The sequence below is a fragment of the Microcaecilia unicolor genome, chromosome 4 (assembly GCF_901765095.1).
Source record: "Microcaecilia unicolor chromosome 4, aMicUni1.1, whole genome shotgun sequence".
Classification (NCBI taxonomy): domain Eukaryota; kingdom Metazoa; phylum Chordata; class Amphibia; order Gymnophiona; family Siphonopidae; genus Microcaecilia; species Microcaecilia unicolor.
The window spans coordinates 181,012,228-181,037,829 of record NC_044034.1 but is presented as its reverse complement, the minus strand read 5'-3'; the positions used below and the strand labels follow the sequence as shown (position 1 = coordinate 181,037,829).

Genomic DNA, 25,602 nt, shown 5'->3' with positions numbered 1-25,602 from the left:
GTCCAGACCTTTTTTAAACCCAGATACACTAACCGCTGTTACCACATCCTCTGGCAAAGAGTTCCAGAGCTTAACTATTCGTTGAGTGAAAAACAATATTTCCTCCTATATGTTTTAAAAGTATTTCCATGTAACTACCTTGAGTGTCCCCTAGTCTTTGTACTTTTGGAACAAGTAAAAAATCAATTTACTTCTACTCATAATACACCACTCAGGATTTTGCAAACCTCAATCATATCTCCCCTCATTCGTCTCTTTTCCAAGCTGAAGAACCCTAAACATGGCATTTTGGTGAATAAAGGATGCTTTTTAATAAAAAAAAGCTGTGTACAAATTTTTAGAATGCCCCTGATCTGCCCATGCCCCCTTTTGAGGTCCATGCTATTACATTAGGCACTCAGGGTTATAGAAAAGCACGCCAGCAGATGCATGCACAAATCCCAATTAAGTGCAATTATTTATTAAGGCCCATTAAGTCATACTTGTGCTTGTAACTAAGTTATTTAACAAGCTATCATCTTGGATCCATGCTGAAATTTCAGTGCCATATATAGAATCCGGGTGTCAGTGACTGAATTATGCTGCTGAACATACTTACAAACCTTGTGCCAAACCAGCCAAACCATGGCCATATTTTTAATATATGTAACTTCCTGGCTGTTTTAGTAGCAAAACAAAGTTGTACATTTATGCACTGTAAATTGTTTTTAAGAGGCACTTATGCAGCCAGCGCCAATGGCACCACCAACCACGTTTAAATATTGGCTTGTGTCTAATGTCTTCAAAATGGAAGGCAGAACATGATAGGTGTGCGCTTATGTGTGGCTTAAACACTGGATTGGTAATATACCAAAAAACCCCAAGAGTAAAACTGATGTCTCTGCTAAAAACGGATATATAAAAAAAAAACACACACAACAACATTGTGACCCTTCCTCCTAAGCAGTTACACAGAGCAAAGCATAAAACTGCACATTTTCAGCTTCATATCCACTCTTTCCTCTGCCCCATGTTCACCCCATTCTTACAGATCTAGCACAGCTGACCAATAAAGACAAAAGAACTGAGGAAAGCTAACAGAGTTCCAAATGCCTGGCAGACAGAACAACACAGGACCACAGTACGAAGAAAAAGAAAAGTTACTCTATAATAGCATCTTTAGACTTTACTAAATCCAGGCTTGTACACAAGAATGATTTTTTTTTTAAAAGGAGAAAAAGGCTTATAACAGCACCCTGTTGGTGACAGGGTACTGGGCTCGATGGACCCTTGGTCTGTCCCAGCATGGCAATGCTTATGTACTTAAGGCTTTTAAACATGCTCATATTAAGAGCACTGCACTTATACAATGGATGAATTTCAGGTCTTGCTAGTTTTACAAAGACAGACATCCATAGGCTAGTTCAGTTTTCCCCTCTAGGCTACGGAAACTTAGGGAGCTGGTACACTTGAGAAACAAGTTAAAAGTGTTCTAAAAGCAGAAATTTTTCAGACTCAAATTGCACTGTACCTGTTAGGAACAACCCAAGGGATTATTAGAGGTTTTCCTACAATTTACTGAAAACATTCCCCTTGTATTCAATGTGGTGCACTCAACTGTATCACCAACATCTGTGACAGTAGGCACCTCTTTATTTGCCAATTCAGGTTTTTTTAATTGCACAAAACACACATTTAATATGGAACAGACACTTTCTACAAAGCATCTAAGCCTTCACTATAAATCTTTTCTCAGTTAATGCCAGCATAAATCATGCAAAATATTCAGAGTCCCAACACTGCTACGAGTCAAAATTACATTTTCAGTCGCTCTTGCAAATCAAACATATGGCAGCTGTGAAGTAGAGTGGCAAGCTATCCATTCAGCTCCATTCTTCAGATCCCCCTCCATTTAAAAAGTAAATTCTCTCACAATAAACCAGTGAGCCCTTTGTAATGCAGTTTAGCAGAGCTGTTAGCTTTAAGCCATTAGGAGCAGATTTATAGCTAAAACGAAAGGGGAAGGAAAAACATTTAAACAGATTAAACATGCAAATGTAAAAGTAGGTGACATGTTAGGGAGAGTGCAATCCTGAAACATTAAAAATAAAGCCCCTTCCCCCCCAAATAAGAAGGAATAAAAGGGCCAACAATCCATACAGCAGAGGATCAGTGGCTTTTTCAAGAGTTTTTTTTTTTTTTTAAAGGCATACAACCATACACTAACGTGGAAAGAAATTAATCCAGGTTAATTTCACAAGGGAACAAGGAACCCTTGTGCACTGCAATGTATTCCCCCGTTTTATTTTCAAAAGCATCAGGACAGACAAGCATGCTGTTCAAAAAACACTAGATATGGGTGGGGGGGGGGGGGGATTAATGAAAATATATAATGCATGCATATAACACCCCAACTATCCGTGTAGATTCTGAACTCATGCAATGCATTAAGTGTACGGCTGAGAAGGGTTTTCACCTACCATCCTCCTTGTCCAGCACCATCATCTCGGGATCAAGGGGTGTCCGAGTTCAGATGCTCGGGCTCCAGCAGCTTCTTCTTGGGGAAGGTTGGGGACGTGAACTAGTCTCCAGTACGGATGAGCTTCGGTTCAATCCAGTTGATTGTCCTTTGGCAGTCAGTGAGCTCTAATTACCCAGGTGTCCAGCTTTTATCCTAGATTGCACTCAGCTAGAATTACCTTCCAAGCAAAAGCACTTTGCTGGTACAAAAGCAGCCTCACCTACTCCTGTTCCTTAGAACGGTAAGGAACTCAAACTGCAATTTGGAAGCAATCAGCGCCGTTTCCTGGTGCTCACCTTCGGAACTGTTCAGTTGGCACGCTATAATCTGTCTTCATTTAATCTCATTTGATAGCTCAAACCTAGATGCTGCATAGTTTTAGGAGGCTTAAGAAGTATTCTGCTTCTAAATACTTCAAAACAGGGGCACGTTGGAGACTAGGCTACTGCTGCCTCGCTCTTTCCTCTCGATTTATAACATTTGCACTCTTGCCGCTGCCTGAATGCATATATTTCCCAGGTACCCTTCGACTCTGCTAGCAGGGTTTCATGGAGAGCTGAAGCCTTTTTAGCTCACCAGCACCATCTGCAGTACAATCTCTGATTTTCCTCAAGCTGTAAAGGTTGAATGTTGAATAGCGACCTAGCTACACATGCTTGGCATTCCCTTTGGCTCCTTGACCTCTGCAAGTTTTGGGATTCTGCATGGTCACTGCGCACGTTGCTTCATATTTTTATAGATACCAGCAGAAATTACCAGCTGAGGTAGGGATCTAGGAGAGGCAGTTATCTTGCATGACGAGAAGATTTTCGATCGGTTGAAGTAGTTCAGGCTGGGTGGCTGGAAGTTGCTATGTTTCCTTAGGAGGATGTAGGATATGGGTTCTTATTCCTGTCTACATTGCAAGGCTATACCCCCCCCCCCCCCGTAATCTCTTCACCTAGCCAAAACGCTCATCTTCCTCGTTTATGCCTCTCCACGTTGGGCAGCTGAGCATGAAAAAGATCTTTACTTGGTCTACACCCAGCGTCCTCCTTCCCTTCCCAGCACTAGCAGAACTGCTGCCTGAAAAACAGGCAGATCTCTGGGACCTGTTCCTAGAAAGACAGACCCAGCTCACCTAGCACCTAAGCGAGCTCAGAGCTGGATTTAAGATTTGGCACCCATAGGCAGGATGGAAGAGTAGTGGACATAGAGCATAGCTCTACAGAAAGTGGAATCCATCTCCTGCTTAGCCCAAGTATTTGCTGCCTTCAAAATTTGGTGGCCTTTTCTAGACAGTTGTCTGTATTGTGTATGCCTAGATATCGGTGGGTTGTGTAGTCTACTAGACAGACCTAGTTTATGTTTTACGTTTAAAAAGCTTGATAACCTGCTCACCCTTCCCAGACCCGAGCAGTTTGCAATAAAAAATGCATAGCAATTATCATGAAAGTAAAGAAAGGAACTTTATAAAATAACAGTCCTACTACATTTAAACAAGAATCATCTCTACAAATCTCAATAGCAAACAAAGCCTTCAAATCGCTTTAATCTCTGGCTACAGATTAAACGCCCTTTTAAAGAAATAAGTTTTCAACAAAACCTTAAATTTCTTAAAATTTGCCTCCCCGTGGATTTCCTTAGGAGACCCATTCCGAAGGACCAGGGCCCGCCAAAAAAAAGGGCTCTGTCCCTCATTGCCACCCAGTGTGCCTCTGTTAAGGAAGGGTTCCTCATCCTGAAATCTTATAGACCTTAAACATCAAGTAGATGTGTATCGTATGCTAGTCAACAGTTTATCATCAAAGTGTAATGCAGCTGTTGCCTTCCAGACAGACCCGAGTACATAAGCACCTGTATTTCCAGCTAGAACTTCGAGGTATGCCCGATTTTACAGCCATTGATGAAGACTTAGCCAATATGAAGCAGTCTTCATAGTCTGTAACCATCTTTTAAACTATCTTAAGCCACATTGAGCCTGCAAATATAGGTAGGGAAATGTGGGATACAAGTGCAGCACATAAATAAAGCAATAAATAAAATAGTCTTCCATTCTCTTTTGACCACGTTTACATCTTAAAGAAAAGAAAAACAAAATTAAAATGATTCACTAGATACAAAATGTGATTGTCAAAACCAAAGCTTGTAGTACCTCGCACCAGGTTTTACCCAGAAAAACCTGTCAGCATCCACATCACATGCACACAAAAAAAAATTACTCAGTCCTGCTACTTCAAAGAAAAATAACCAATAAAATTATAGAAGCTTCTTTGTGGCTTAAAAATGAACTTCAATGAGCAGTAATTATCTAAATGTGTTCCATATACTTCATGCTCCTAACATCCCATATTCGTTTCTCTACAGTACATGAGCCAGATGTTCCTGCACATAATGCACACAATGAATATAATACTAATGGTGGCTTATTTGGTTTAATTATTCACAACTATTATTGGCACAGTGAGTTCTGGCAATTCTTTATGAACTCATACACTTATTAACTTGAATGGCATAGACATATTGAGAACAGCTTTAAATGTATACTAAGCTGAACACAGGTGTTGTGCCCTGGAACCTGTGGTGGGAAAAAGTCAATACCAATGAACTACTCCTGTCCACCACTTCCTTCTCCCCTCCCCCACCTTTATCACTGCTCTCTCAAATTAAGCACAAACTCATTACTTCACTCTGTCAGTATAATACTTCTATCTGTTCCCTCTCGTTTATTAAAGTACCTTTTTAAGAAGCATGATAGGAGGCTCAGGATATATCTCCTCAGTACCCATGTTTAATTAGATTCTTTATCCGCAGCTCAAATGCTTCTGTCCCTCCATTCTGAATGCTTAATCCTAACAGTCTTTGAACACATTTGATGTTCCATATATTATTTTACATAAAACTTCTCATACTATACTTTGAGACTACTGTTCCTCCACAGTGTATTCAGTTGCAGTGGTGACAGCTATGTGTCAGACTACAGTAGACTATGATGTATATTGTGACTAAGGACTCTTTATAGTAAGGACACATGAAAGTGTGATAAATTACAACAGGTATGCATTGGCTCCCAAAGTGGGGCAAAGTGTATGAGCAGACGTGCAGGTGGTTTAAAAGCGGAACACGCTTATGATAAACAGGTATGTAGAATGGCATTTTAGGAAGGTCACCACGTGAGAATTGGGACATCCAAGTCAGTGTGCCGCTGATATCACAAGTTTGTCCAGAATGAACAGCTGTTTTATAAACTGGAATGTCCAAATTTTGAATGTAGCTAAACCAGAACTTGGATGGCAATATGAACAATCATGTTCTAAAACGATGATGAAAACGTCTATGTGCCAGTAGATGAACATTCGTATCAGTCATTTTAGTACCATATGTCCTGTGTTTGAGCTGAGACATTATTTCACTAGTTTCATTTTTGGGTTGGATGACAACCCAGGTGGGGATTATGTGTGTGTTGCATGGGGGATCCTTCCAATAAAGTACTGCTCAATCTAAGCACCTTCTATGGCCTGGACATTCTGGTAGCAGGTCTAAATGCAAACGTTCATGTTGGTGGACACGAACATTTGTTCCCCTTCTGAAATTAACAATAGCTGGGACATGACATCAAAGTGCTGGCCTGTCCCACCCAAAATGCACCCTTTTATTATGGACATTGCATGGGTTTGGACAGCCATAACCCAGCATTGTAAAATTGGCATTTGGACATCTGAATCAAAAATAGAGTTTCTAAAATAAGCACCATAGCATTCTATTTCCCAAGGTTTCCTGATCAGGAGCTAAATTTAATCTGCTCTTTAAGGGGGTAATCTTATAAATGATTGTTTACATGTAGACTCCTTTATATATACATACAAAAAGCTTATTATAAAATTATCCCATGGGTTATGTATGTAAAAGTACGCATGGTAACAAGGTACATACGTTTACTTTTTTGGATTTTGCTCACACCTTTTTCAGTAGTAGCTCAAGGTGAGTTATATTCAGGTACACTGGTTTCACTGTCCCTGGAAGGATCACAATCTAATTTTGTACCTGAGCAATGGAGGGTTAAGTGAAAGTGACTTGCCCAAGATCACAAGGAGCAGCAGTGGAATTTGACCCAACCACCTCTGAATGTCAAGACTGGTACATTAACCACTAGGACACTCCACCACACCCACAAGTTGGTATGATCAGGAGCATACTATGAGGGGAGTAACAATGCACAGACATAAGTTATAAAATACACACCTACACTTCTCTGCAGGTATAAATGTACCTGTATAAAATGGAATCTGTGCTAAACTTGCAGAGTTAGTAGTAAAATAACTTGTCTTAATAGTAGCCCACATTGATAACTTCCCCCCTTAGTGTGAAGAGATTCAGTTTCTAATAAACAGAGCTGATATTGTAATGTTATAATGCCTCATTACACTAACGCCTAGGAGCCAACCTCATTAGTGATGTCACAATGGCTTGATTATCCTAGACTAGGCTCACTTTTATTACATACAGTGATGGATTTCTAGAGACATTTCTTTTTTCTTTAATTAAGGGGAAAGTTATCAAGCATGGGCTGTCATTAAGCGTTCTTATTTTACTGTTAACCCCAGTTATTTGTACTAGATTATGTTGCATAAAATGGGACCTGTGCTACAATTGCACGAGTTAGTGGTAAAATAACAGTAGCCACGTTGATAACTTCCCCCCTAGTGACCCTGGGGCTAGTTCTGTTCAATATATCTAATTATAGAGAAGTTACAAGGAAATGCTTGTCCTTAAGCAGATAAGAAGTGCAGAGAGTCATGCATTTGGGGTGCAGAAATCCAAAGAAACTGTGCACTAGCTGGGGAGAGACACCTTGGAGCGATAGTGTCTGAAGATATGAAGTAGAGAATGGCACGGAGACAAAATTTGTCTCTGACCCATCCCCGCGGGTTCTGTCCCAGTCCCCACCACATCCCCGCAGGTTCTGTCTCTGTCCCCGTGGGCTCTGTCCTCATCTGCAGAAGCCTCAAACACTTAGTACATAAGCATTGCCATACTGGGAAAGACCAAAGGTCCATTAAGACCAGCATCCTGTTTCCAACAGTGGCCAATCCAGGTCACAAATACCTGGCAAGATCCTAAAAAAGTACAAAACATTCTATACTGCTTATCCCAGAAATAATGGATTTTCCACAAGTCCATTTAATAATGGTCTATGGACTTTTCCTTTAGGAAGCCGTCCAAACCTTTTTAAACTACGCTAAGCTAACCACCTTTACCACATTCTCTGGCAACGAATTTCAGAGTTTAATTACACGTTGCGTGAAGAAACATTTTCTCAGATTCGTTTTAAATTTACTGCATTGTAGCTTCATCGCATGCCCCCTAGTCCTAGTATTTTTGGAAAGCGTAAACAGACACATCACATCTACCCGTTCAACTCCACTCATTATTTTATAGATCTCTATCATATCTCCCCTCAGCCGCCTTTTCTCCAAGCTGAAGAGCCCTAGCCGCTTTAGTCTTTCCTCATAGGGAAGTCATCCCATTCTCTTTATCATTTACGTCGTCCTTCTCTGTACCTTTTCTAATTCCACTATATCTTATGATTTTATATTTAAATCTTTTTATAAAGTATAAAAAGGAACAATATGATGTGCAACTGTTGTTTATAAATCACAAATAGAAAACAATAACAACGAGCAACTATAATAACCCCCCCCCCCACCACCACCACCACCACCCCAATAACAGCTGACTTCTACTACCCCAAGGAATCCTAGTCCACCCTGTTAAAATGTCCAGGGGTACAAAATACAACCTGTTCTGTTTGCTCTAGCAGGGAAGAAATATGCCTTATAAAGCACTGTTATGATTTTTTAATCTGTGGATGAATAAGTCATCAACAATCTCAGGATTCAGTCTAGCTCTCCTGTCTTCCACAGTCCTTCCTGCAATAGAAGATGTTCTTCTCAGAAGATGTGCTGGTAGCAGGAATGTACAGCATCCCCCATACAAATTTTGCCAGTTGTGGTCAGCATGTTTGCTTGTTTTTCCAAAAAAAAATCAAAATATTGTCTGCATCACTCAAACATAAATAAAGGTCCAGTTCATTAGCTTTACGTAGAGAATGACACGGGGACAAAGTTCTTCCCCATCTCCACGGGCTCTGTCCCCATTCCCGTCCTGTCCCTGTGGGATCTGTCCCTGCAGGCTCTGTCCCCATGAGTCCCCATTCTTATGTCACTCCAGTATGTAGCTAGGCCAAAGTAATGCTAATCTGCATAAAGAGAAAGCCAGTAGGGAAAAAAAAGGAATAATGCCCTTGTAAAAGTCATGCCTCAGTTCTTGAGGCTTTATTTTGAAAGTATGAGCAATAGGGGTGGTCCAGACAAAGACAGCCAAAATGGTGCAGGGTCTGCTCTGCACCAAAAGGCATTCGATGAGATCTAAGGACCCAAATATGCATTTTTGAAAGGGGATAGAACACTGTCAGATACCTGAAAGGTATTAGAAATGCACAAGAAAAACTAACATTTTTTGAATTGCATTCAAAGAAGAAGAAACCTTTTTCCACTGAAAAGGAAATTGTAGAATTAAGAGTCATGATACAAAGCTTTCATTCCTAATGACTCGGATGTATTAAGAAATATTTTTTTACTAACAGGTAAAGGGTGTGCGGAATGTCCTTTTGGGGGTAGTAAAAGAGCAACAATTCAAAAACACATAGGATAAAACAGGGGATTCTTAGTGGCAAAGGGATGGAAATGAAGTGCTAGAATCATTTTCCTGCAGTGGGATAATGATTCAAGTGTCACTTTTAAACCTTACATCTTGCAGCAATATGGCTAAAGAACTGTACTTTTCAAGAATAGATCTCAATGCCCCATTGTGTATATTAGTCTATTTCACTGCATTTCTTACCTCTGATGCTTCACTTCAGGATCTTTAAATTTTATCCACTAGCTTCAGAAAAGCCACACTTAAGCAGACAGCAGGGTGCTTGTATTTGCTGTGCTAGGCAAGGGACTGAGAACAGGCTATGCTGCTGGGACCTTCTTCCATCTACTTTGATATCAATTGCCTGTATTTGAAACTTTGTACTTGGGGGCCCCCTTTCAGCAGTTGAGGACAACTCCTCCAGGCTGAAATTACTGGTCATATTCCACCAACTTCAGGAAAGCTACACCGAGATGAAGCATTGCCAAAGGTGTATTCACCTTTGGGTACTCCCTCACATACCTCTTAGTTGGTATATTATATTTAACTCCACTTTGGTTTTGTTGCTGTTGTCTCATTGTTTCAGTGCTTATTTTAGAAACACTATTCATGTTTTAGATTTGCATAAACCAACATTTAGATGTTTATATTGCATATATGTCTAAATCCCAATTTTACCAAACTGGGATCTAAAAACATGCATCTGGGAATGGGATGTAGTCTGGGTATATTTGGGTGGGACCAGGCTACAAAAAACAAGTATTCCTTTTTCAGAAGAGGAATCAACATCTATGCCCAGATGTTTCAAAAATGTGTATCGAGCAGCACTCTGTTGGAAGATTGGAGGAAGTCGCTCCCTTAATTTCCAGTGGTTTTATGTCCTCCCTCCCCAAAAATGAAACTGCCAAGGGATACCAGGCTCTGTGACAGCATTGGGAAAAATACATATAAAGGACTCAATTCTATAAATGGTGCCTAAATTTGGGCACCAAAAAAGTGTGTGCTAAGCACTTTTCTAGAAACATCACTCAAAGTTGGTTGCCATTTATAGAATAGCGCTGGGATACATGCCCAATTTGGGGTTTAGGATTTACACCAATTGAACCCTGGTATAAATCCCCATGCTAAATTAGGCACAGATTCCCCTTTATTCTGTAACGCTGTGCACAAATCCTAGAAACACCCCTGACCCTCCCATGGCCATACCCTCTTTTTAGATCCATGCAGAAAAATGTATGCACACCTTTATAGAATAATGACTATAAAGATGTGCACATAAATTCCAATTAGTGCCAATTTGTGCTGATAATTCATAGCACCCAATTATTGGCGCTAATTGGCTCATAAAGCAATTAAATTGCAAGTACAATTTGGGCATGTGCCCAAATTTGTGCAATGCAAATTTGAGCGATATACATAGAATGAGGGGGGGAAATGCCAGATTCAGTATTTGGGACTAGATTCTATATATGGTGCCTGAAAAATCAGTGCTAAAAATATTTCTACCTAAGTGTACTCTGTAAACCACACCTACATTCAGGCATGGTTTATAAAATATGCCTAGCGAGTTTATAGAATATGCCTAGTAGCCATGCTTGTGCCTAACTAGGCATGTCCATTTATGCCACAGAAAACTTGGAATAAATATTGGTGCATTCTATAACCCTGCATGTAAATTTTAGAAACGCCCATTCCATGCCCTCTTTTTGGCAGCACACATTAGAATTTATGCGCACCACTTTACAGAATGTGCCTAACAAGCTGTGTGTGTAAATTCTAATTAATGCCAATTGGTGTCAATAATTGCTTGTTAAGTGACAATTATCGGTGCTGATTGTAAGCACAAATCCAGAATACAATTGGATTTGCGCATGCAATTTCGATCAAACTATAGAGAATCTGGGGGATGGTGCTTAAAGTTAGGCACCATTATGATCCATGCTGAGATAGTATTCCGTAAAGGGCACTCTGCGCAGCATGCCTTTTACAAAATACTAGCTCGTTGTACTTCTCATGCATAACTTTGGCACTTAAGCCTGCCAAAAGCTGGTGTAAATGCTCGCACCCAGTTTCTGGGAATGCCCCTTCCATGGCCACACCCCTTTTTGAACTGCTCACTATGAAATTTAGCCACGCATATTATAGAATAGGACATCGGGCAGATGTGCATGTAATTCCTAATTAGTGCCAATTAAGGGCCAATTAACTCCAATTGATTGTTGGCACCTAATTGACTCATTAGTGTGTATTTGCAATCCACGCCCAAATTTGGGCAGCATATACATGTATACTCCAGCACACACATATGTATATTGCTTTTTCAGAACATCCACATTTAAATGCCTGATATTTTAGATGTTTATGGCTCAAAATGGCTGCTCCCACTGCATGTAACCAGCTCATAAATGTCTATTCCTCTATTCTAGAACAGGCTTTACATCAGCAGATCTTCTTCCAAATGTCCCAACTCCAATTTGAATTTCCTTTCTAAAACCTGCCTTTTAATATATTATTTTGTGTTGAATTAAATCAGGTATGTGATTGGGTGCTGTGGTCATGTGTTTTAATGATAGCAATTGGCCCATTAGAGTGGAAGGGGACCGCCTCTGACTTAGCATTTTGATAATGTCTATTTTTATTTTTGATAAGTGTGGTGCTAAGTCAGCAGTTGTACATCTTTTGCTCATGTGACTGATTAACACCTGATCAGTTGTTCCTATGGCAGTGGTTCCCAAACCTGGTCCTGGAGACACCCCAGCCAGTCAGGTTTTCAGGATACCCACAATGAATATTCGTGAGAGAGATTTGAATGCACTGTCTCCACTGTATGCAAATTTCTCTCATGAAAAATCATTGTGGGTATCCTGAAAACCTGACTGGCTGAGATGCCTCCAGGACCAGGTTTAGGAATCAATGTCCTATGGTATTCTTTATTCAAGATCTTATTGAAAAGTTCAATTTTCAGATTCTGTGTATTCACAGAAACCTGGGGGGGGGGGAGTAAGGTTACTTACCCCTTTGGACATAACTGCAATAAGATTGCTTATTTTATAGATCTAGGGATTTTAAGCAGGGGTGGTCTGGCTATCTGAGTTCATGACTAAGTTAGAGATTGATGATTTGAAGAAATTATCTGCTTCCGTGCTTAAGTTCTATTGAGAGATGCCTCTTGAATTATTGTTGTGTATTGTGTCCCACTGGGTTGAGCACATTATCTGACTCAGCTGAAGAGGTTACAGAGTGCCTTGCACCTGGTAATTTTAACATTCTTAATGTCCCAGGACAGGAGATGATGCGAGTTGTTTATAGTGTATGAATGTTTCTGAGTTTCATCAGACTGGTGTTCCCTACTCACACTAGGAGAGAGGTTACAATTTACTAAATACCAATCAAGTGTTAACTTCAGCAATAGTTTAGGGTACTTTGGTCTCTTGCACAGATCATTTACTTTAGATTCTTTGCTTTATGTTAAAAGGAAGATTCTGTTTGCTAGAATGCTTATAAAAATGCACTTGGTTCTGATATTGCCACATGTGTAGATCTTCCTTTGGAATATCTGGGAAAATCTGAGGAGGAATAATTGGTTTATGGAATAATGGGTTGGGAGAGTTATTTTAAAAGACTGCTACTGAGAAAGTAGCATGGGTTGACTCTTTAAAGAGAAAGTATCCAGTGGTATCATGTTGGATTTCAGGTACTGTACTTAAAACCCTGGTCCAGCAATTTAAACACTGACGTGTAAAAACTTTTCTACTGCTGAGAATCTCATCACTGTAAATGTTAGGGCTGAAACTATTCTCAACTCCTGGGATTTTAGATCAGTTTCACAGGTGCTTGTATTAAAATTTGATTATTCTTATTTGTTTGGGGTTACCAAGCAGCTTGCAGCAGGCTTTACAATTTGTGCAAAATGCTGATGGCCATTTATGGGTCAATTCTGTAACCTAGGTGCTCACATTTACAGATGTGTTATGCATACAGATATGTAGAAGTCTAACATTTACATATGTAAGTGCTAGTCTGCAAATGCCCGCTTAACTTGTATATGGGGCATTTTATAAATGGCGCTGTGGGTTGAAAGGTTTTGTGGTAGTTTGCCAGTTTCCACGTATTAAACTGCATGTTACTGTATTTTTATGTTGAGGTGTGTCCTGGCCAGGTAGTGAGTGTGGAAGTTTTAGACAGGTAAAGTCAATAGGTAAATGGTGCCGAAAAATAGGCACTAGGAAAATTCAGCGCTCAACGCTATTCTATAAAGGGTGCTCCGAGATGAGTGTGCAGTTTGGATGTGGATCCTCAGAATTCTATAATAATGCATACATTTTGAGAATGCCCTTCACTCATCCTTACCCCTTTTTGGTTGCACACTATGATATTTGGGTGCCCAGACTTATAGAAGAGCACACAGCCAGATGCCTGTGCAAACCCTAATTGGTACCAAATAATATCAATAATAGACTGGATGCTAATTGGCTAGTTAATCCATTAGGTTGCATGCGCATCTCAGGATCGCCCTAACGTTTGGGCACGGATACTTGAGCATCTTTTATTGTATCCAAGGGCTATTGCATTATACTCATTGCGCTAACTGGCTAATGCACAGAACATGGGAGCACTGATATATAATCTATAGTCATTTGATGATAGGATTCAGCACCCAAGAAAAAGATCTAGGTGCCATTGTGGACCATACACGGAAATCTTCTACCCAGTGTTTGGTGGCAGCCAAAAAAGCAAACAAAATGTTAGGAAATATTAGGAATGGGATAGAAAATAAGATAAAAAATGCCTCTGTATCGCTCCATGGTGCAACCACACATTGATTACTGTGTGCAATTCTGGTCACCATATCTTAAAGTTATGGCAGAATTAGAAAACATTCATAGAAGGCAACCAAACTGATCAAGGAGATGGAACTCCTCTTATATGAGAAAAGGCATAAGAGGTTAGGGCTCTTCAGCTTGGAAAAGAGACAGCTAAGGAGGGATATGATAGAGGTCTACAAAATACTTAGTGGTGTAGACCGGTTCAAAGTAAATCAATTTTTTACTCTTTGAAAAAGTACAAAGACTAGGGGACACTCAAATAAGTTACATGGTATTACTTTTAAAATGAAAAAGAGGAAATATTTTTTTCACTCAAAGAATACTTAAGCTCTGGAACTTGTTGCCGGAAGATGTGGTTTCAGCAGTTAGCGCACCTGGGTTTAAAAAAGGTTTTGACAAGTTCCTGGAGGAAAAGTCCATAGTCTGCTATTGAGATAGACTTGGGGAATGCCACTGCTTGTCCCTGGAGGAAAAGTCCATAGTCTGCTATTGAGATAGACTTGGGGAATGCCACTGCTTGTCCCTGAGATCAGTAGCATGTATCTTGCTACTATCTGGGATTCTGTCAGGTACTCATGACCTGTTGGCCACTGTTGGAAGCAGGATGCTGGGCTAGGACCATTGGTCTGACTCAGTATGGCTATTCTTATGTTCTTAGCACCTCCTAAATAGGAAGCAGTAAGTTCTTCTGCATTAACTGGGAGCAGGTACTGTGCATTAATCCAAATGTTCATGCAAGACACTCAATAAATGCCCCTTCTTGACACAGCATTAGTTTTGGGCTTGCTGCATGTTTAAACCCAAAACTTTATGTATTTTAATTAAAGGGTCCCCATGACATATGGGAAGTGCATTTTATTGAGAGCAGGAATTGGGTCTTTTCCATTGTGGGTCCCCTTGAGTGGAAATCGATTGCCAAAGGAGTTGTGCATGATCATAGTGACTGCCTTTAAGAAGAAACTTACAGCTTATTCATTCACACAAGCTTTTGGTAATAAATAGTATTTAAATGATGTTGACAGATTGCTTGGAGAGAGTAATCCCTGTGGATCAAGGAGGAGAAATTTATTGGACCTTTAATTTCCTGAATATGCAATATTGGTGGAAGAGGCATTGGTTGGAGACACAGTAAATATCATATCACAAATCTGCAAGCATAAATCAATGGGATGGTGTTTTTTGACATCTATTATAGAATGCGCTTCTCTTTGTTATGGATATATCATTGCAATTATGTATATTTGTTAGCTGTCATTAAATTTTGATAGAGTAGGTTAGAAATGTTTATAAAAAAATTACAGACTGGCCCATTAGATGGACTAATTAACAGTTTGACTAAGTGTGGGGGGGGGGGGCGGGGTGGGGGGGGGGGGGGGGAAGAGAACCAAAGATTCTAACAGCATTATGAAGGGATTTTGTGGATTTTTCTGCTCTGAAGCCCAGTCATCTCACAGATCCTGCTACTAAAGATTTTGTTCAGTAAAGTTACTGAATATTCAGCCAGCTTTTCCACATGGTCATTTATCCTCAGACTGCAGAGGAGTTGGGGTGATGCACTTTCATTTTCAGATCTTTTTAATTAAGGATCACTGAGGTGAAGTACATCCTTCAGGTGGGTAGACCTGGTTATTGTTTGCCTGCTAAACTCCATAAACAGCCTGATGGTGTGTTTATCTTTGATGCTGAGCATTGCTGATGCTTCTTTTGTTCGGGGGGAGAGGGGATATAACTGGAGCAATTGCCCTGAGCCCCAATGCCACAAGAGGACCCAATCTTGCTGGTGGTCTTTGGGACCCCCTCCCAAATGTCTTCCCTGGTTCTATTACATCTGGCCTTCTATAAGACTAATGATTCAATGTTATTACAGCACTTTAAGGAGATGAGTATTACAGGCATAAATTAGCCTTGATCTCAGTTGTTATCTAAGCATCATTATTCAGTGGCCTGAAGCAGTTTGTTATCATACCCTGTACAGACTGAATGTGGAATGGTTCAAGGCTCTGTAGACTTCCCTTTGTCATTTTACTCTGTGTGTGGACCATGTAGTTGACCTAATTCAGAGTATGTTGTCCATCACATTTGCTGTTTTGTGATTTGAATATAGTTGGTTGATCTACCTGGCACAATTTCTAAACACTTGCCTAGTGGCAGTAACTAATATCTGAATTACTTGGGATTGGCAGACAGAGCAAAGTCATTAAAAAAAATTGAGGGTTATCTATGGTAGAGGTATTAATATAACAAAATGCATTATTCATCTAGTTTAAGTCTAGCCCATCTACCATGAGAATCAATTTTTTCAACAATGAAATGAAAAGCGTCATAGATGGAGATTTTGATCTTCCTTTTAAATTGTGTTTTCGATAGGGGAGAACACCTATGGTTTCTTCCATGTTTTTGGATGTAGTTAACTCCCAGGGAGCTAGGGAAGTGTTTGCAACTGTTAGCTCCAATGCTTACAACAGGGGCAGGTTTCATCTGTGGTTAAAATCTCCTTTATTGGGTTGTGCTGGGTGCATCATCTTTGCCCATTTGGGGGAGGAAGATCTTGCAAGTATAATTTATGCAGTGGATATTGTTGTACCGACTACTGCAGCTCTATCATGAGTTACCTCAGTCTTTGGTGCCCACAACTCCTTCATAATATAGTTAGAACTGAGGGGCCATGCAACTGTATTAACTCCCCTTCTGGTGTTGCAGCATTGGTTGCCTGAAGGGAGGAGAATCAATTGAAAACATGTTTGTTTGATGTCAAAATGTCTTAATAAATCTGCTCAAAATAATTCCCAGAATGGTGAGCTTTTCAGTCCAGTCACAAAAGAGAGGGAATACAGCATACAAAAGCAACCAACCAAACAAACAAAGCAAACACTGGGCCTTCAGGATTGAGAAAAATGTAGTTCTTTATTTATAATGGAGACCCGACACGATCCGTGTTTCGCCTTAACTGCTTCTGGCTGTCTTTCACCCACAGACTGCACGAAAGGGAAAAGGATCCGAAGGGTTTTTTTTTTCTACTCTCCCTGCCCAGCCCAAGAGAAAAAAATGCGCACAGACCTGTGACCAACTTCCATACCATGTGTCATCAATCCTGTGTTCCGTAGCAGCTTCTGATCTGGGCCCATCTGGGAGAAAGACCCCTGATGTAGGTGTTCGTACGCCGAAACACGGACCGTGTCGGGTCTCCATTATAAATAAAGAACTACATTTTTCTCAATCCTGAAGGCCCAGTGTGAGCTTTTCAGTCCAGCAGGTCTTTACAGTCATCTTAGCACCTGCTATTGGCATTTGCTGGCATCTACAATTGCTTTTCCCAGCCATCTGAAGTGCATTTGGAGTCCAATTTACTGGTATTTTGTAGTGGCATTAAAGTTAGATATTATCAAGTCTTGAGTTAGCATAGTGTCAGATGTCTTTATACCTTATGGCCTTTACTTTGTACCAGGGCAGCTATGTAGAGAATCAAAAGGGGTGCTTAGTTTACGCCTATTTTGTAAAACCAGCAAAAAAGAAAATGCCCAAAAGAAGTGAAAAAGTAAATTCAACCAAACAGTTCCAAACAATAAATCTGTGTGTGTGGGGGGGGGGGGGGGGGGGGGGAACACCCTATTTTCATTCCCCACATTAGAAAGGCACTGATATATTATTATAAGTCTATTATTTGGAAGATTTTGTTGAACACTGATATAACAGGCATTTGTGAACATTTATAAGATAAGCAGCCAGAACCAGCTCTACTCGTGTACAAATTTGCGCGGCTGTGAGCCAGGTGTACATGTGCCTTTGTGTTTATATGTTTAAAAATATACTGCCTATGTATTTTAGGAACTGTATACATTGCAACTTCTCCCAGGAATACCCACACACAGTCAATTTGTGCTTCTACTTTTAAAGGTGTATACCTTAACTTTATATATCCATATTGAGCCTACAAATATGTGGGGAAAATGTAACAAATAAATATAAGTCTTTCCCTACACATTTAAGTGAAGGGGTTTGATTTTGTGATTGTCTTACTTTGCATTAATACAAGGAAAGGGATATGGATGCCTGAAATGTCCTCCCAGAAGTTGTGGAGGTAAACAGTGACAAAATTCAATGGTGACAGAGGATCCCTCAAAGGCACAATGATGGTAATCTCAGCCCAAACACTGCAATGAAAAAACTATGTTATTTCTATGACAAGGGGTGGAGGTACCCATGGTATACAGTATAGGGATGTGTATTCATGTGAAACAACAAAAACTGAAACTTTGTTTATTCATGTCGTTAATAAAGGGGTAAATTCTACATATGGTGCCAAAAGAAAAATCTGCACCAAAAATAGCGCTATTCTACAAAACATGCTTAAAATCTAAAAACTACTACCTGAAAAACTGACTAAACATAGATATTTGATATCTTGGGCCTGTGGAATTGCCCAGGAATTACACCTAACTTTAGGTGTAGCCATTTGCACCAACTAAAACGTGGTGCAAATAAATGTATGTAAATTTAGATGTGGATGCCCTTATTCTCTAACTATGCCCGTAACTTAAAAGAATGCCCCTGATCCACCCATGAGCCTCCCATTTCCACCCCCTCCCTTTTTTCACACGCATGGATCCCATGCCTAAATTTACGCACATACATCTCAATTTTAAATCTAATTCAGGCCAATAATTGCTTGTTAAAGCCAATTATCAGTGCTAATTAGCTTATTATTCAATTAAATTGCACATGCTCAAATTTGCATATACATTGCATTTGCATTGCATTTTATCGAATTTGAAGGGGAATGTACTACCAACTTCCCCTAGAAATGAAAAACAAAATTCTGTAAACATGGATAACTAAACAAAATGGAAATTTTGACCTGCACACCCTTAGGAAGAAGAAGCAGCAGCAGCAATCCTAACCACCTTACTGAGAACGCTGGATGGGCCACCTGCCTTTTATCTGCTGTCATCTGTATTGTACCTCATGCTGGGCTCCTTGAGGTGAGCATCTAATTACATTTCCAGACATAATGCAAAAGTAATTGAATGTCCAAAACACACATCTGGTACTAATTTTGGACAAAGGCAAAGGACAGAAAATATGAAACACTTTCAAAGTCAGCTTGCTCATAGAGCTTTAAAACAGCACATTTTCATCTAATTATTTTAATTATTTTATTCCCTTCAACTTCAAGAAAGGAAAAAATCCTAGGGGGGAGGGGAGGGGGCGTGCTGTGAAGGGAAGAATTACTGTGTCTGCTGAGTGCTATGGAACACTTACCAAGCCAGTTATAATTTCAGAATCAAGCTAAAAAAAAAAAAAAATTCCTGGTGCGATTTGTGGATTTTGGATTTTCCTTTTCCCTATAAACTGAGCTCTAGTAGCTCCCCTATTTGAAACTATAATGGAATAAGATGCAGTTTCCATGCCTTGTTGATCTGGAAAGATGATTAATTCTGGGTTTCCCATTCTACATCTCTGGCTAACTTTCTTTAGTACTTTAAATTGTTGGTTCCTCTGAGGGGGTTTTTCTGTTTTAAAAGGTTCCTGTTTTATAATACAGCCTTTCTATATGACTTTTGTACATCTTTTTCTACAATGTCATTTGATGTACTTTTATCTTGCTACACTAGTTTTGTTATGCTTATAACATTAATAAAAATTATTTTAAATTAAAATATAGAAATGTCAATGACACGTCTCACGTTGTTGCATGCCATTAAAACCTGAAAATGAGCAGAAAATCCCCCCAGGAAATCATGTTTTTTTGTTTGCCAATAATAGTACACATTCTTCCAAAAGAAAGAGTCTGCCCAATTTGGATAAAGATGCACTCACTCTTTTTACAATCTGTGGCACTGAACACATGTGAACCACTGCACATGTTCAAATAGTGCATGTATGTGCATGCTATCAGATAAAAAACATTTTTATTAGGATTTATTTACCACCTTTTGAAATAATTCACTCAAGGCAGTGTACAGTAAGAATAAATCAAACATAAGCAATAGACAATTACAAAGTAAGGCATAGTATACTATTTAAATAGTTTTGGACAGAGTGTGCCCTTTTCCCAAATAGAAATCACTTTTCCAAAGAGTACAGATTATCCCCTGGATTCTGTATAAGGCACAGTGAATTGCACACATTAAATTGGGCACACGTCCAATTTAGGCATGCAACTTTAACTGAGTAATGAGATAATCAGCACTGATAATTGGCTGATAACCAATTATCGGCAATAATTGAAACTTATGCGCGCATCTTTATTAGGCGTATTCTAAAAAGAAGTGTACATAAATTCTAATGTACATAGCTGAAATGAGGTATGGCCACGGGAAGAGTGTGGGCATGTCACAGGTGTTCCCCGAATTCTATAACCACACACGTAAATTTGAGGAACTGCAACTAATTTAGCCGTGGATATTTACACCTGGTTTTCAGTGGCATAAATGGCTGCACTTAATTTAGGTGCATTCCCTGGCCTAACTTTAGGTGCAGTTTACAGAATAGGGCCAAGTGCTATTTTTGAACGCACCTACTTTTTAGATGCCATTTACAGAATATGGCCCTATATAACTTTACATCTGGCAATTTTTTTTTCTTGCAAGAGCAAACAATCATGATGAACATTTACGGAAATATGAGAAATGATCCAAGATGAAAATGTTCTGGCTGCCCATTCCTAGTAATTACTGACCAAAAGTAGATGGACAAGTGAATTGACCAGACGCCAGCTATTTGATTCCATTGCGGGATTTGAACTTAGGTCGGGGCGCAGTAGGCTAGTGACCTACCTGTGAAATACATACCATTTCAAAAATTTAGCTGGCCTGCAGGCTTTATTCATTTCTTCTTTTACACCAAACTTAACCATGGCCCTCAGTTTTCTAAAACAATTTTGATTGGTCACCATTCTGAAAAGCATTGGTGTCAGTGAGAGGGGGAGAAAGGATATAGTTTACTCCTTATCAGAAGTTTTAATGATTCAAAGCTATGACTTTAGTTAGGTACTCCAAAGCACTGCATTGATTTCAGAGCAGGGATCACACTGAATTTCTTCCTTAACTACATCTCATCTTGATTCTTTATCAGCTATATTAAGGGTTTGCACCATTCTTTATGAGAGCTCTTGAAAACCATTTTAACAATCAATGGTCCACTTCCTTATAACAACCAACATTCAGGCTCCGAGCTCTTTGTGCTCAAGATCACCACCTACTTGTAAAAAAAAAAAAAAAACCCATACACCCCCTCCGTTAGAGAACTCTTCAGAGCTCAGTCTTCTTCACCCCCAATCATGTCTGCTGAACAGAAAGCCTGCTGTTAAGCTTTCCAAATCAGATATTGAAAAAGGATTCAAACTGGCATGTATCCTTTGGCAAAAGTTCTCAAGTGTCATCCATTTGTTATGATTAAAGGAAATTCTATTGCAAAATTAGGCAATAGGTTTTGCTAGTCAAAACCAAGCTGTATTGAAATTCATTTAACGTGCATGTCCGTAGTATTATGGAAGACAAAATAGCACTATCACCGTCCTACAGAGCACAGCATGGTAGATGAGAATCTTGTATGAATCATGTTTCTGAAGTCGTTGTCATACAATTCTTACTACCTTTATAAAGTGCACTATTTAATTTTAAAAGGTATATTTTTCAAATGCCAGTTCCACTATATAATCAATTTATGCATTAAGGGGCCCTTTTACGGAAGCTTAGCAGCACACATTAATATCTGTTAGTATATAAGTGCCACATGGACCATAGGTATAAAATAGTGTATGCAGCAGTTAGTGCATGCTAATGTCCATTAGCACATGCTAAGCTTTAGTAAAAGGGCCTCTAAAGTGTCCCACTATATCCATTAATGACATAAGTACATGGGCCCAGGATCTTTTTTCAGAAAATATCCAAATGCTTTATGTATTATGGATCTGCAGTCATTAGTGCACATTCAGAGGCTCTTTCACTAATGCCCTTAATGCAGTTACCCCCAGATTCTATATATGGCACTTAAAATTCTGCAGACAAATTTGCACATACAATTTAACTGAGTAACAAGCCAATTAGCACCAATAATCAGGCACCATCAATTATTGCACTAATTGGCAACAATTTGGATTTACATGCAGATCTTGCTAAGAGCTATTCTATAAAGATGCGCGTGTAAATCTTTTAGTGTGCCACTAAAAGGGGGCATGGCCATGGGAAGAACACGGATGGGTCGGGGGCATTCACTAAAGATGTGCACGATATTATAGAATTTGGTGGATCTCTGCCTAATATACATGCGATGATTTACACCAGGTTTCAGGTGGTATAAAACTTTGTATCAAAAGATCCCAGCTTTACACACTATTCTATAAATAGTGCCCAACTCAAGAGTGTTTATAAATAGTGCTCTGTGCTCATTTTTTTTCTATGCCCAAATTTGGGCACCATTTACAGAATCCAGGCCTTAACGCGCACCAACAGGCTACCGAAAAATGCATTAAAGTGTTTTGCTGTATTTTGCTTCAGCACATGGTAATCCATATGTTAACTATTTTTCTTAATTGGAGGGGCAGAGAGTGGGCATGGAAGCATCATCCAGTTAGCACTTTAGAATTAGCACGCACTAACTGGATAATGCTAAATAGGAAGCAAGTGCTCCATGTTCATTTTTTGCAGGTACCGCATGTTAATGCAAACCATTAGTGCTCTTCTTGCCAAAAAAAGAAAAAGCCTTAAAAATACCACAGTAAATCTGGGCTTAGCACAGGGGAAAATCCTGCGCTAGAATGAACTAAACCCAGATTTTGCCGCACTTGAGTAAAAGGGCCAATCAGTTTGTAAAAGTGCAAAATTGATCTAATAAATGTTCACCTATGTTGAAGCACCTACAATCGTCACCTATAACTTGAAGCACCTACAATCCAATGTGAAGGCATTAAAAAGTGCTAAGAAGAATTTTTAAAAGTTATTAAAACAAACCAAAAATAATTGGCCTGGGTATATTTCTTATGCACATACTATCTAGCAACCATAAGTATAACTGGAAATTGCTTTTGTTACGCTACACATATACTTTCAAGTTGTGTTTTCCTCATCATCGAATATACAAGACAACCTGTAAAATATTTGAGGGTTTGGGGTGAGTTTAATTAATCAGATTAACTGCCTGTGCACAGATTTCTTAACAGCTGACCTAGGTTCTTCTGCGCCTTGCTCACAGACCTGGAATTAAAAACAGCATTAGAGGAAGATGGCTGTAAGCTAACCTTCTCACTTTCTGTGAAAATTACACCAGCTTCTATTTGAAGCGTTAGTTTTTCAATAAGCAGATCATGGCTAGCAGGCTTGCACCCAGGAACAATTTCACACCATCCAGAAGGCCCTTTACCCAAACCAGTGCTCCTTTGATGTCCACTGGTGTGGTTTGAAAGTCTTAGCATTAAAACAAACTTAAAGTTAGGTAAGGCTAAGCCCCCGGGGGACCTACTTTACACAGCAAGACAAACACGGCTTCATGTGAGAAAAAAAATGGCACGGGTGATATATACTGTGGAGAGAGAGAGAGATACACATAAAAAATCAAGTGATCCATCTAGACACAAAATATGTATACTTTTCCTTGACGGGGGGAGGGAACCGTTTAATTCTCAATAGGTTATTTTGGCAATCACACAAAGAGCCCCAAGTCCCTCACCCCTATTCAAACTCAGTAAGAAAGCCGAGGATCTGAAACAATAATAAAGAGCCGGTCTGGAGGGATGAAAAAGGGGCTTTCCTGGGGATGATGGAGTGGAGGGAAAAGGAGAATTTCTGAAGTCATACGCTAGGTTTGCACCCTGCTTTATTTATTGTAAAAACAATCATCAAGCTTGCCCCAACCGTCCCATGCTCTTGGCTGCAGCCGGAATGTGTACCAGACAGACACTTCCTTCTGGCCGTCTGATCGCACAACTTGCGGCAGCTACTTCCCCGTTCTTAATGGGGAGGCGGGGTTGAGGTTCCTCCTACACTTCTTAAGGTCTCCCGGCCGGCTGCACCGAATTACTATGCCAGCAAAGGGGGGGGGGGGGCGGGGCAGCGCTATTAAACACCGCTGGAAAACCCAAATGCAACATCCTGCGTGCCAGGCTCTCAGGATTTTAGACGGACTGCGAACTTGTAACTAGCGGTTACTTCATAAGTATAAGTATAAGTCCGCTGGAATTAAAAAAAAAAAAAAAAAAAGGTATTTTGGCTCTCATAATACACTGATGATGACTTTACCGAGATCTGAGCCCTCACTGTAGGGTTGCTGCTATAAGAGCTTGAAAAAGAGACGGACGGTGCCCAGCAAGGATTGCTGAAAAGCTATAACTAGGGAAAGGAGGGGAATGTAATCAAAATACGAAGCTAATCGATCTAATACAGACTCATTTTCATTGAGCAGAAATTAAAAAAAAACCCCACTAGCCTTGAAAGCAGCGAGGTTGTGCTTGTAAGAGATATGGAATAAACAGCCCTTAGACTAAATGCACTTTCCTACGGTGGCCAGAAGGTAAAAGCTAGGCAGGCACAAACCAAAAGCGCTGCTCCCCAAATCCTTTGATTAGAGACAATTCATAATACGTGCAAATACGATCAGACCCGTCTGTGCCTATTGCTCTAGGAATAAAAGCCAGTGTATGCACCTGTAGAAAAAAAGAGGGGGGGGGGGGGGGGGGGGGGAGAGAAAATATACGTATACATATGCACGCTCCAGGCGGATAAGGTTCCTGCCAACCTACCGTCCTCCTTGTCCAGCACCATCGTCCCGGGGATGAAGAGGTGTCCGAGTGCAGCAGCTCCGTCTCCGGCGGTGGAAGGGGGAAGGATGCGAGGCTGGCAGCACAGATGAGCGATAATGCAGCCGATCGTCCTTTCCCAGCTATAATTACACGATCGGGCGACTTTTAACCTAGATTGTACCCAGCTAGAATTATATGCAGAGCAAGAGCTCGGACTAATGGGAATGCAATCTCGCCCCTCTCTCTCTTTGCGCTTTAAAATCGCAGCTCACTAAAACTGCGGTTTAAAAGGTGGGGAAATTAGCGTCCGTTCCGCAGCTCTGGCTTCCCAAATTGTTCAATTTGCAGCATAAAAACCTGTTCTAATGTAATTGGGTGTGATAGCGCATAACACTGGCTGTGTTGCGACTGCAGAGGCTTCCAGCCTTCTAAAATGCTTTCCAATTCGCTCTAAATCTGAAATTATATTCAAAGAGAGGAGAAAATATGTGAGCCTATCACGCAAAGCAAATGTGCCCTGCTGCCGTTCGCTTGCAATTTATGTGCCTTGCACTCTCCTGCGGCTGAATAAATGCACACATTTCCCAGGGACCCTCAGATTCCCCTGTTAATTAAATCAATTCATTATGCTCAGATCTGATTAGCAACCCTTCCCCCCTCTTTGAATCAATTATTCAATACACAAACATAATTGCCTGTGCCAGAGGTGTCTAAGTATTAGCTTATTTAACTCCAAGGACACTAATTACCCCTAGGGCAAGGGAACTTTTCTCATTAATTCTGACAAAACACAAAAGCACAGTTAAATGTAAAAGAGTGTGTGTGTGCATGCACACACACCACATACACACACACACACACAT

At 40.1% G+C, this 25,602-nt stretch overlaps 1 protein-coding gene across 4 annotated transcripts in view; it reads right to left on the bottom strand.

The window, feature by feature from the left end:
* The window catches only part of LMO1 (LIM domain only 1), a 241,986-nt gene extending 216,823 nt beyond the window's left edge, over nucleotides 1–25,163 (bottom strand). The window contains exon 1 of one of the 4 annotated variants that reach the window (XM_030199502.1): nucleotides 24,740–25,163. In XM_030199502.1, the coding sequence (XP_030055362.1) occupies nucleotides 24,740–24,761 (22 nt within the window). In that variant the 5' untranslated portion in view covers nucleotides 24,762–25,163. Of the gene's footprint in view, nucleotides 1–2,459; nucleotides 3,050–24,739 lie in introns of those variants that run through there. The other 3 variants (XM_030199504.1, XM_030199500.1, XM_030199503.1) reach the window with 3 other exon arrangements.
* Between the last annotated feature and the right edge of the window lie 439 nt (nucleotides 25,164–25,602).